We start from the raw sequence: 14,507 nt of genomic DNA on the forward strand, positions 1-14,507 counted from the left end.
AATATTTTTTCATCATTTTATATCTAATATTTATGGGATTTTTTTCCGGATATCTGTATTACTTTTAAGCTAGACAGTAAAGACAAAACAGAAAACAATAGATATTTAGTAGTAAAATACCTACAAGGTATGAAGTAAATTATCTGTTAAGTATTTTTTAGAAAATGTTGCCTTCACAAAATAATCAGTAGCGAGTATGGGCTCCCATCGCCTATGTATATGTAGACCATATAATATGTATAGGTAGTACGTCTATTTCCGCACTTCAAACAAGTATAGGTCACCTTTACCCATTTATGTTTCTGTACGTTTATTAAAAAATAAAAATAAAATGTAATATTTATTTTTCCAGACATTGATTCATCAAATAGCAGATATGATAAGAGCTCTGGATTGATGCATTTACCATCGTCGACTTCAAACGGTAATATATACATAATATTTTATCACAACTTATAATAATTTTACAAATATACCTATTTAGAAAATTATATTTATTTTGTAAACGCAAATACCTATACAATATTATTCTTGAATTAAAATTCACTTAGTTGAAATATAATTTACTCACTGAAAAAACTAAAATATTATAACTTGAACAGAATACAATTTTATTTCAGTTTAATAGGTATCTACTATATGATAGCCACTTCCTCTATACACTTTGAAAGTTTGATCGTATAAAATAAGTAATAACATAATATATAGTATACATTATATTAAACATATCATGTGGAAAAATTGCATACAATTTATTATCCACCAATAATATAATGATATATTATATATTATAAATATCTGGCGTATCTTGTGACTGTTCTGCATCATTTCCTATATTGTAATCGCAAATTATACACATCATATATGTTTATTATAGATTAATTTCGTTGATATGTTATATTAATTTAATTTTAATTAGTTTCATAATTAGTATGCAATCTGCGGTGGTGTACCAATTAAGTATTTAGTGTTTTAGTATGTATAGATGCAATGGATTCAAGTGGTGGATTGCACATTATATAAATTGCACTGAGTCCACAAATCGTGTTTTACATTAAAAACTCCGTATAGTCCAAAATCCGTTGTAGGTAACCTAACCTATACCTACCTATTTATTCATTTGTACACAGTACACGCTTATCATAAGTTTTTCACAGTAGGTATCTAAATATTGGGACTTAGATTTCTATATTATTTTATCCATTCATTATACGCGTATAAGTAGGTGCGTATAATATGGCAATAATAAATTATCAGAAAGAATGAATATCAGTACAATTTATTGTTATATAGGTATAGGTACCAAAAAATAATACCTACAATTTTCTGCAAAATATGATAAATAAACAATAAAGAGCTTTTCTCGGGATAATCTTGTACAGCGTTTGATGTAACTAAAGTAATCAGTGCCTTTTATAAACAGCTACCTATTTGAAATACCCATACACGTTTTAAAATATGTTTTTATTCATAATATTATTTATCTACCTATAAACGGTATAAACCCAGAACAACCGCGTTAGTATCGAATAATCTTGCAGTTCAGGTACGTTTTATCATCGAAAAAAATTACATTTCAAAAATAATAATCCTCATAGATCTGTAGGCGGAGACGAAAAATTTAACCCCCATGTACATAATATGTTATGTTTATAATATGTATGATATTGAATTAGTATGAACTATATATTAAATGTATAGCTGCGACGTCGGGTGAAAAGGGGAGCCACGCGACCCCCCCCCCCCCCCCCCCATATTGACGATAGTGTGTTTATCTCCGACGAAGGTTCGCTTTTACGGTTTTACGGGAAGGGGGAAAAACTGTCAACCCATCGGTATGAGGGTCACATGCTGTTACCATGGATACTGTCGTCAGTCAAATGGCCGCCATCCCATACCGCCTCACCAATCATTCCTATTCGGGAGTTTTTCTTCTTCACATCTAATAGATTTTTTTTCCCCGTTTGGCATTGAATTAGAGTACAAAGCCGAGAAACGTTGTTGGGTTCTTTGTGACATTTTTTTTTCGATGATTTCACACGTTTTTAACAAAAATACTATTCAAACTTTTATAAACATCTAAGTCAAAAATGGAACAATAGCTGTACTAGCTTCATAAGTAGCTCGACATTCACATATCACTTTTATTTTCGGTAAAACTTATAATATTATTGTGAAAACATTAATAAATAAATAATAAGTAATAACCAAAAATGAATACCTAGTCAACAAACACCTAGAGCATAAAAAATACGACTAACTAAAAACAATTATTGAACAAATTTATATTATAAATGTATAGTATAGTTTATGCAATAATATGGCTAATTCACTAATTACAACGAATAAAGTTAACTAATAGTTAATTTAATAATATACGGCTTTACGAAACAAATTATTACTTAATAATAAATTATATCAGCTGAATTTCTTCCTGAATTAAATTACATATTTGAAAAAGTTTGATAAAAAACTTAAAAAGATACATGTACTTAATAAGTACGTATAGGCTATAGGTAATCAATTAAAAATATTTTTAGATGCTTTATGATTTGAATTACCTGCTACTGTAATAAACTACCTATGTATATATTATATAAAAAAGTTTGTTAAGAATCGAAGCTATTCTATCTGCACTCGACTATTCATTTATTATTTTAATAAACACTTGCAAAGCTACAAAATAATAGGTACATTATTTGGTATACCTACTTATCAGGGCCGTCCGTGGGGAGGGGGGGCAGGGTCCAGGCCCTGGGCCTCACGCTTATTGCTTAAATTTGGAGGCTTCGCGTTTGAAAAAAAGTGGTAAAATTGGTTTAAAAATTGGTTATCCCCTTGGGCCTCGAAAATCTTAAGGACAGCCCTGCGACTTATACATATTAGTATAATACAGACTAACATAAAACTATAGAAATATTATAATAGTATATTGGTACAACTATTTTAATATTCAGTTATTAGAATAATTGTATTATTAAATAAAATAATTTAAAAACAAAATAATATATTATTAAATTATAATTTAATAATAATTTATGCTATTTAATTATAGTTACCTTTACTCATAAGTCATTATTTATTACAGTTAACATATTTGTTTACGTGTACCTACTCAGTACTTTAAATTCTATAGATGTAAAGTCTGTGCGCATATATGATATTAATTTATAACTTAAGTTACTTGTTTAGTAAAAAAATATTTAATTAAATATTTCTTTCAATAATTTCTACAGGTTTATCTTCTGTAGGAAAATCATCGTCGTATTTGCCATCTTCCATATCAGATTCATTTAGATCGTCATCTAAATCAGGTATGTCATTAATTTATTTCCATTAACGTTAATTACATCAATAAAAGTTTTGTTTTGAAATATTAAAATAATAATTTCATATTATTATCTTATTTATTTAAAAAAAAATATAAATATACCTAGGCACAGTAGGTAATATTATTATGTAATACATTTTTAAAAAGTAATCATAAATATTTAATTAATGAGTATACGAGTCTAACCTAACCGTCTTACTAAAACTAGTTTAAATACTACTATTATATTATTCTTATTATTATTTCATTTTTATCATTTATGCATGGTTTTGGTATCAACTAGTATTATAAAGTTTGAAAACCAGTTCATAAATATATAGGTACATAGTATACCTACAAAATATAATAGTGTGCACTCGACGAAATTACTTAAAATAAGTGGTAAACTTAAAAAGTTTAACCGTTCTCGAAAGACTAAAATACAAAATGATTTACTCTACCGTGTCTATACCTACTACATATATTTTGCAACAAATTTCCATGTTCTATATTTTGAAGTTTAACTAGGTAGATATTTTTAAAATGCCTATTAAGCCACAAACAATGTTTTTTTTATATTCTCGTGAAAAGTATGTCTCGTAGAACATAATATTATACTTAATCAATTAATGGCCATACTTGGGCCAAAACACGTGGGAATATTAAAACATAAATCAAAAAAGATGATGCAATAAGTAAACGAAAACAGTGATTAATAGAGGATGAATATTATCATTGTATATCCCAAACTTCAACAATATAATATAATATATAATATTTACATGGGTGGTCCTAATAAACCTATAATCTATAGTTTGCGCACATTTACTAAAATAACAACTTATTTGCGCACATTTTTACAACTCGTTAACGCACTGATTATTTCTCCTATAGAATACAAGTACTGGTTTGCGTACAAAATAAATATAATATTATAGTAGATACATAATATTCTCATTATTTAAATGCTCGTGGAAAGCTTCAGCTCCATTCGTTGTACTGATTGCTTGTCACATTTTGGTTTTCCAGCCCACGGGGATGGATTTAATTTGAAATTGGGAAAATATATGATGGAAAATCATAATCTGAGACATATAATCCAACAGGTAGGGCAATAGCAATTAAATTTGCAAAACATGTTATCTTTATTTCTCTGCATGGTGGCAACTATACAGTAAGCATAAAAAATATTTTAACCGTTTACCTACCTCATCAGATAGTTATTATTATTTTTATACTATTCTGTAATAATGAACTACTAATTTGTATTTGAAACAAAACCAAGATTGTGCTAAATGCAATGTAGGTACAACATATAAAATTGTACATTGAGGGAAAACCTAATTGTTGCATACAAAAAAAATGATATTTTGTAATTAATTTATATTAGAAGGTAACTATAATAGGTAACTGAATTTTCTATTACTAAAACAGGTTTAGCGCTATGTGGGTTTTCATAGTTTTGTCCAATGGTCCCGTGAGGCCCAAATTTAGTTAGTGAATTTTTTCACACTGCCATGAGAACCTTAATTTTAGTCTCACAATAATATTATACTTTTATTAAATGATACCCATAATTGGTTCTCATTTATCGGTTTCTTATATTAATTCGTTATTTTCTGTTTGTGCCCTATATTTTGATATGAATAGCGCAAACCTAAAATTATTATTATTTCTAAGACATATTTAAATATAACAACAAAATATTAAAAATATATTTTAGTTTTATATACCATGCATATATACCATGGCAATAGAAAATAAAATTTTAAATTCATTGTTAGCAGTATAGTTACCAAAATTTAGTCGAGATCCAAAACAGGGTCCCATGGCGCTCAACCTACGGTAGGTTGAACTAATTTTTCCAAAATCGTTGCTTATGTTATATTATAATAATATTTAATATTGTATAATGTATAATGTATTAGAATATTATATTCTTAATATAATATTAATTAGTTATTTATTTTATCATATTAGCATAATATATTATTGTTATGAACTTATTATAATTTATAAGTCAATTACGAGTATCAATGAATATATTATACTAAGATGTAAAATATAGATTTTTAGTACAAATGCGACTTAAATTTAGTCTGAAAATGAGTCTCAATATTAATATTTTTTTAATTACAACAGAATAACTGAAATTATTAGAAGCAAAACCATTATTTTTCGTATAAATTTCCAATTTTGTCAGTATTTGAACTGCAAATGTCTATTAAAAAAATTTTGCATATTATTATTATACATATTTTTAAAAATTGTAAGCTGTTGTACGAATAACTTATGGTTATGAGTTATGAGGAACTTGACTATTACATTTTCAAGTTTTTTGACTTCCAAACAAAAAGTTTATCAACATGACATCTAAAAAATATTCGTAGAAATATTTTAACAGACATTTTAAGTTTCTTCAGTTATTCATTTTTGAATTATAATATATATAAAAAAAATCTATTTTGTCGAAAACTGAACGCTGCATATTATATATTCCCGATTTCCTCGATTTTTTTATTGTCCCAGGCCCCACCCATTTTTAAAAAAACTGGGGCGCCTCGAAGTGCGAACTAGATACAATTTTTTTTTAACTAGAAACCGCTCTCAAAGTTGAAGCTTTTTTACTGCCCCTAAATGTGACGTCGCTGGAAAAAAAAACACTCATCATTATTTCGCTCAGAATCTTAAGACACTACATGTCTACATGCACTTAAAACTAATATCCTGTTTGGAAATAAAAATGCTATATTATATACTTTTAGTAATCTAGTATGTAAATTATAAAATACAAATTAAATAATCTATTAGAGTAACAAATAAAAATTAAAATATTATGTGCTTATAAAGAATATTACTGTACAAGGTACACCGTATACTTATATTGTATTGTATATTAATATTGTATATTTGTATGATATTTTTATGAAAATATGTGTAGAATTAACCCCACGCGTCATCCACTCAGCTTTTTTAGATTGGTTTTAAGTAAGATTTATGAGTGCGGCATTTGTTCATTTGTGTGTACACTTAAAATTGCAGGTTTATCGAAACACGCGAGAAAAAAATTGCCCCTATTCCGCCGACAGCCACGGCGGGCCGAATATACATTAATATAATCGAAATATATAGGCAGGTATCTGTTGTAGGTAGGTATAATATTATAATAGTGGTGAAAAAAATAAACATTGATTATCGTGTTTACTTCGGTATACCTGCCCACCTACACCCACGCGCGGGTGTTGGCGCGGCGGCGCTTGACTGTAGAGCATACCTATATATATATATATATAGCGTGACTGACATCCCTTTTTCGCAATAGACCGTATACACAAGCCGAGGTGTCTCTTCGTGACAGTCATCGAGTCGAACAATGCAATATAAAATTTCACATAGGCGAGTCTGTATATTGCAGTGGGAGGGGGCCACAGTTAACTCGGTTATGATTAATGGCCCCGGCCCCCTCGCCAAACGACTGCAGTCCATCCCTATTAGCAATAAATAAAAATATTATATACGTTTTTATTTTTATTTTTTGTTTACCCAGAGCGCTTTGTCTCGAAGCTTTCATTCGTATCCACCCTTCACCCTTCACCACGCACACGTTAACCTCGGCACCATAAAACATTTGACTCAAGATATGTAATCAAACCCGAAAAAACCCACCAACCCGTGAATAATGGTAGTTTTATTTATTTTTCCAATAGTGCGCATCGGCAGCTAGTGCAGCTACGGGGAGACGTATCGCGGGAAATTGAGCTCACACGTTTATTGTCATCTTTAATATATTTTACCTACACGCAATATGTATAGATAAACTATACCAATTAAAACAACAAAATCCCTGCAATACATACAAATTTTGCTTTTACTTTTACTTTTACTAATTGCATGGTAAACTATATTTCAAAAATGATGATGGAAACACAATAGTCATGGTGTTTGAAATGTACATTTTCAACTACTGTAGAGACTCGAACTTTGGAAAGTTATTATTTGAAACACGTGCAGGGCTCCATTGTCACCAATCATAACGAATATATCTATATGTCACCCCTCTGTATATTATAGTCGAACGTTATTTTACATAATAAAGAGAATTTATGACAATAATAATTATAATTGTTACCAGTGAATTAAATCGAAGTGCGTACGTATGGTATGGTTACTTTTGTCTGTCGTCGATACCATATCACATGTCGTTTCTCCGCCACCCCACTTCACCCCACCACCACACCCACACCCGCAATGTTATGGAGTCTTTGAATACACTCGCTCTTGCCCACTATCTGCCCCCGACTCCTTCGGCACCCCACACCAAATACTGCACCCACTCGCCGACCGCCACGACGACGACGAGTTTTCGAACATGACTAATCTCTATGGGTTTCCGTTTCGGAATGGAAAGTCGGCGGCGTACGGTTTCCTGCCGTACGCACGGCCCGAAATAATAGCCCCAGTCCACACGCGTCGCGGCCTTTGTCAATTAAAGGCCCTTTCGGTCCATTTCACCAGTAGACGACCGCCTTTAACGAGCGACCCTTTCACTCTGTCCCGCAACTCGACCATTGTTTGTTTATGATTAAAACCAAACGGGCCAGAAAAAAATACGCGCATAATAATAATAATAATAATAAAAAAATACTAATGTACACAATAGCGTTTTTATACGGAACATCTCACATGACGTTGCAATTTTTCATTTTTATGACGACCAGTGGCGATGTACACGGCGTGACTATAATAATATTATCATTGATATGCCGAATTTTTTACTTATTTTTATCAACTGAAGTTCACTTTTTACCCGCGTTATATTATATTTTTTATCGTTTGGGTAGGTACCAAATCTTACAAGTTATCTATCTTACAAGTTTAAATAAAAAATATCAAAATATTCAGATAAATTGCACTATATAATACAAAAATAATAGGAGTCCTATAGTAGGAACTATATTAGGCTAATGTATGTATATACATAATACCTACCTACTTATAAGTTATATTATGTTGAATGTTATTATTTGATGTAGGTATCTATCGTGAAATTGTAACATTGTGACTTATAAAAGACATATTATTTATTCTACAACTGTAATCTGCATTTTTACAACTGTACAGTGTATCATTCGACTTTAATAAAAACTGTAAAATATAACAAATGTTATAATATATGAATATTAAAAATGTAATAAAAACGTGCATAGTGCATATTATTATATCCATTATTATTTATTATAGAATATACTTATATAGTTATATAGAGTAAACTGAGTATAGAGTATAATATTATTATATTTTACTAGTATAGGCTGTATAATTAATAAAGTGTAATTAGATAAATCAGTAAATGTATCATGTGTATTAATACTTACCACTAGATGGGTAGGTACCTAATAAAAAATATGTATACCCAAATATTTGACTCAACTTTAGAACATGTGTTTATGTTTTAATTTAAAATTATTTTCACCTGGCATAGATTTCATAAAACCGTTTAGTGATATTATACGTCGCTATAGCTTGGTTCCCCTATATCTAAGTAACATAGGTGAATTTAATAATAAACCAAAGTGTTCGTTGTAGGTACTAATCACCCCTAACATCAATTTATTACTATAGTGTACCTACACCGCTTTGTGGCCATCACCTGTCTATACATCTGACGGCCTAATAAGTCTAATTTCAATTTAAATTATGTTCATTGTTTAATCGCATTATGGCATTATTGCTCATGGCTCATAGTATATCGAATCATCACTTTGAGATAACTGATTATAGTAAACTAATGATTAATGAATGTACCTATTCTAATATACCGTTGTATTAATTAAATTAAAGAAATAGAAATTGATTAAAAATATTTAGGTTTATAGTTTCATTTCATAATTATTTATAATTATGAGTACCTATATATTAATCAATAACTATATTATACCGTTATATCATGGACATGATTTTCTATTGAAATAAAGACGATTAGAATCTGAAACAATATTATTCTTGACATTTTAATTCAAAGCAATATTTTTTTTTAAACAATAGATACTGTTGAGAGGATATCGGCGTGCTACTAGGTAGGTACCTATTTGTTTTCTCTCTCCGACCCACGTGTAGCTTAACAAATTGTTAACTTTAAGTTTGATATTGGGTAAATTCAATAAGCTTTCGTAAAGCTTACAAAACAAGGTCGATATTGCTGAACGCAAATTCATTATATTGTGATTTGTGCGTGCGCATGAAAAACACACAGTGTGCTGACCTCCTCTTATTTTGTAATGTTCATTAAATATTAATAATAATATACTACGGGTTTCATTGTTAATTGTATAACATTGTTAGACCGAATGCGGAATGGCGAATAGAAGTTTCCGATTAATTAATAAGTAACTAATCATCATTGAGGCGTACCCATTCGGTAATATAAGTAATAAGACGTATACGAGTACTTAAATTGAATTTGTCACTTTGTCGGTGTTCTTATTTTACTTATTTTTGAAATACGAAAGTTCAAGAATATTGAATAACAGAGCGCGCTAGGATATTGAGTTTCTCTCCGATCGATATGATTCGGAAGGGGTGCAAAAAACGGAAAGGAAATATTTGTCACATAGAGCGCAGTACACTGTCTGAAAATTAATAGCACTGTAGTTTGTAAACTACAATAGACGATTTTTTTTATTCTGAAATGTATAGGTACTTACATATACATCATAAGTCGTAATAATTAAAACTATTATTGTATTTTAAAATATGACTCTGATCGGAACTTTGCTTGCCTACTATATTATAATGTTTGTATGACGTTTTTGAAGTTATTTAAAATACAATTAATTATTATAACAAATACATATTTCCAGTGTTGTTAACGTTCTAATGTTGCATGGATGCATAAAAAATTCAGCCAACGCACTAAAATGCAATGAAATGTACTAAATCGTAAATTATGGCTCATTCATTTATGATTATTTATGACCATTAGCTCACTGCCTCACTACAATATTGATTGGTTGAATACTTAGTGATTGTTTGTGCGACTCAGAAATAATGTTATAATAATATAGTTTTATGTCTAAATTTTTCAAATATAAATTATAATACCTAATAATATTTCGATCGGATATAAATGATATACGTACTTCAAACTTTATACCCAGAGCAGCGGGTGCACATATAAGTAGTTTTCGGATTAGACCTTGGTTAATGGTATATAGTTCAATAGTTGTATATAGCGGTGCACTAATTGGATACCAGGATTTTCGGATGACTAGTTTTATTCAAGCTTTCAACTAATCATTAGTTACATCCTTCGAATCATCTAAAATATTAATAATAACTATAATTGATAAATTTACAATCGTACTTTCCTCCAATCCTTTCGTGTAATTTTGTGTTATGATTCCAATTATTTTATATTGCACATTTATAACTACGTCAAGTATATACTTTAATTTTAAAACATGGAATGTTTTAAATATTAAAAATTATAAAATTAAAATATCAGAAAAACAACATAATATGATAAGACGTCTTCCTGCAGCCTGCTATTAGTTTATGTAGATTGATCACCGGCTGTTCTATTTGTAGAGTTTTAAAAAACGGTTATAAATTATTTATTTTCATGTTGAATATCTATAAGTCCATTGTTATATATTATTTTATTTAAAATAAAATGTATAAAAAATTGTAGAAATTATAAAGTTGTAGATTGGAAAACTGTAAAACACAACATAGCGTCAATTCGCGTTTTTATATATAGACGCTTAGGTTTTAACTTGCCATTGAGTGGAAACACCTATGATGTGAAACTATATTATTCCTCCATCGATGCGTGGTCAAAGTGTCAAACACATAAAAAAAAAGGTAGGTATTAACTTACTTAAAAATCGCGATTTGTGCAATTTTAAATTTATAAAGCTCGTGTTAAACTTTAAATATATATATTTCTATAGGTACCTTTATATGCATAGGTATTTTAGTATTTAAGTATACATTGAATTCAATCGTACTTTCACATTTCTATAAGATATAAAAATGGATACGTTTGTAGGTTATCAATTATAACATAATAAATCAGGTTTCTGAGTGTATCTACCTATACTTAAAAGTTATAGTATTTATATATTTATATATATATAATTTAATTGTGTAAATATTAATTATTTCTTTGTAAGAACATAATATGTGAAAAAAAAAATGTTTTTAATCACACAAAAAGAACTTATAATGATTTTAAATGATTTTGAAAACTAGTCGGCACCTATTCAAGTTTATGATTGTAACCGATTTTGTCGAAAACACCAAAATATTCAACTTTTTATTTATTTTTTTTTTATTAAATCGAAAAATGTTTACATTGTACATTATTTTTTCTCATTGGAATTGTAAAAAAAAACATAATATTTTGAAATATTTTGAGACGTTCCCGATGGCAATAAGTTTTAACTTTTCAACGAAAAAAATAACCACGTCCTATGATTATATTTGTACAGATATTACATGCGGTGGCGGCGACCCTTTAGAAAATTAATAATGCTCCTCTGAGTGACATGTTGAATGTTACAAAATCAGATAAAAAATAAGCGTGCGGTTACAAGCGTGTTGCCCGCGTTTGCGATATGCGTTCTCCACGTTACCTTATCGTTTCCTGTTCTCGACACTGCACGTGGACGACAACCGTATCAATAATACACGTTTTTTGGTGCACCCCAGTTTTGGCCCTATCGTATCTTTGCTGACAATAATTGAGACATGACTCACAGATAATCCGACAAAAAATAATATATATACATAATATATATTATGTGATACATAAATCTCACATTTGTATATTGCATAGAACTAGATAGATACCTATACCTACCTACCTACAAATTAATAAAAAAATTAATTACCAATCATCTAATAAATATTCTAATTCATCAAAGTAAACTAATTAATAATATTATAAAATATAAATTCTTGAAATATATATTATTTAAAATAGTGTTATGGGAATAGAAGATATCATCACCCAACCACAGCCAACCCATCACACATTGTATAGTGTATACAGACAGATCTTGCAACTATGATAAATAATTATTTCATAGATAGTGTAATACAAAATAGGTATGTAAGTTAAAAAAAAGTGTTATATCATAGGTATACGGGGGCTTAACCCCCCCCCATAAAAAAAAAGTCCGTCAAGCTCTCTCCTTTTTTAGTTGTTTGGGATAGAAGCCTACCCCCACCCACATTGATGTTAATAATGTTAGTCCCATTGAAAAGTAAATGGATTTCCGCCATGTGTTATATACTATTATTTATATAACAATTATAAAAATGATTATCTTCATTTGTATATGAATAAAAGGGAAGCAAACATATAAATAATTATTAATTTTAATAGTGTAAGTATCTAAATACCTAATACAGGAGCTAAATTTGAATAAACCTAAATTAAGGTTAAAAACAATTAAATTTTAATATTTCTTACTATAATATTATTATTACTAGGGTTGCCATTCGTCCCGGTTTGACCTGGTTAGTCTCAGTTTTAACGGCATGTCCCAGTGTCCCGGCCGGTCATTAAGTTTATCATGGTTATAATAGAAGCAGAAAGAAAACGAAACTATATATATAAGACTTTTTTTTTTCATAGATATGGTTCCCAGTGATATAATGTAGTACCTACGGGTTGTTCTTATTTAAAATATAAACTGAAATATTGGTTCTACAATTATCTATGCACACAGAGAAATAAATAAATAATTTGTATAATAAGTTAAAAATTATTATTCATATTACATATAATATATATTATTATTTTATTCTCGATTTTTTTTTTTTAATTCATTGAAACGAAAATTATCAATATAATTTATAAGTACCTAGTAATAATTTATCACAATAGAGTAAGTTAATGTAAAAAAAATGGAGTGGCTTATAAATATTTAAATAAAAAAAAGGATATGCCTATTTCCATACAAGCAAAAAAAAATAAATAAAAGGTTATCAATATGATGTACCGGTTTAGTAATTCTAATAACTTATTATATATTTATATGCATACATAAATTGATTAATTAATATACTATTTAATATAGTACCTCCCTAAATTATGTTCTATAATTTAGTATATTTAATCATTGTATTTATAATACTATAATTAATTATTATTTATTTATACATTTTGTAAGACCAAATGTTAATTAATTACCATTTACAACTGCTATTTACGTATTAGGCGCCTATTTATATTATTATATTGTTGTGTAAAATCGGGTTATTATAATTTAATAATCAGGCCCTGCCAGGCCCGGGATGGTGAATATCGAGGCTATGTGCGAAATGTTTTTGGGGGACTTATTTAATAGGTGTTTGGTGTTACTTTTGGGTCTCAGAGACAGTCCAATTTTAAGCCTATCGAGTATCGATGAATCTGAATAATTAAACGAATACAATATGAACTACATATGGGCCTGATCATTCATTTTTTCAATAGGCCGTGAGGCCTTATAATGCGATGGGCCCTGTGCCACTACAGCACTGCAGCTAGAACCACCTATTCAAGTAAGCTATTTTAATAATATTATAATAATAATATTATATTATATTATAGTACTAGTTAATTTTAACGATGTTATGAATAATAATGATAGAGTATTATAGAGTCATTTAGATTTTAGAATCAGAGGATTCACTTCAGTTTTTACTAGCAAACTCAATATACAACATACATTATATAAATATTATATTAATAATATATCTGACTTAATATTGTATTAGGCTTGACATTCAGAAATTTAGAACGATAAAAACTACAAATCATCGTTTAAAATGAAAAAATCAATATTTTTGTCTGATAAAATACACACTGTACCGGCCGCGGGGATCTATAGATATATATTATATCGTATATTATTACGCCATACGAGTATACGACCATAATATGCAAGGTATCGCGTCGTACTTAAAATATTATGTATTGGATTATAAATGCGCTGTACGCCGAAAAAAATTGTGTGTAACTGGCGACAAAGGGTTGATACAATAGTGTAAAGTATTTATTGTTTGAATGGGTATATATATATATGAGCTAAGTACTACACAGTGGAAAACAATAGGCCGGCTTGTATACATGGGGATTTTTCTTTCATGACCACCACACACTATTTCTGACCATTTTTAAAGCCTTCCCCGACCAAGGCACTCT

The 14,507-nt window shown here is 29.1% G+C and overlaps 1 protein-coding gene across 1 annotated transcript in view; it reads left to right on the forward strand.

The window, feature by feature from the left end:
* Positions 1 to 14,507, forward strand: part of LOC100160630 (DNA-binding protein D-ETS-3-like) — a 58,744-nt gene that overhangs the window by 10,389 nt on the left and 33,848 nt on the right. Inside the window, exons 4-5 of the mRNA XM_001947593.5 lie at positions 353 to 424; positions 3,237 to 3,314. Of these exons, the coding sequence (XP_001947628.2) occupies positions 353 to 424; positions 3,237 to 3,314 (150 nt within the window). The remainder of the gene's footprint in view (positions 1 to 352; positions 425 to 3,236; positions 3,315 to 14,507) is intronic.

This window comes from Acyrthosiphon pisum, chromosome A1 (genome assembly GCF_005508785.2).
Source record: "Acyrthosiphon pisum isolate AL4f chromosome A1, pea_aphid_22Mar2018_4r6ur, whole genome shotgun sequence".
NCBI classification, from domain to species: Eukaryota; Metazoa; Arthropoda; class Insecta; order Hemiptera; family Aphididae; genus Acyrthosiphon; species Acyrthosiphon pisum.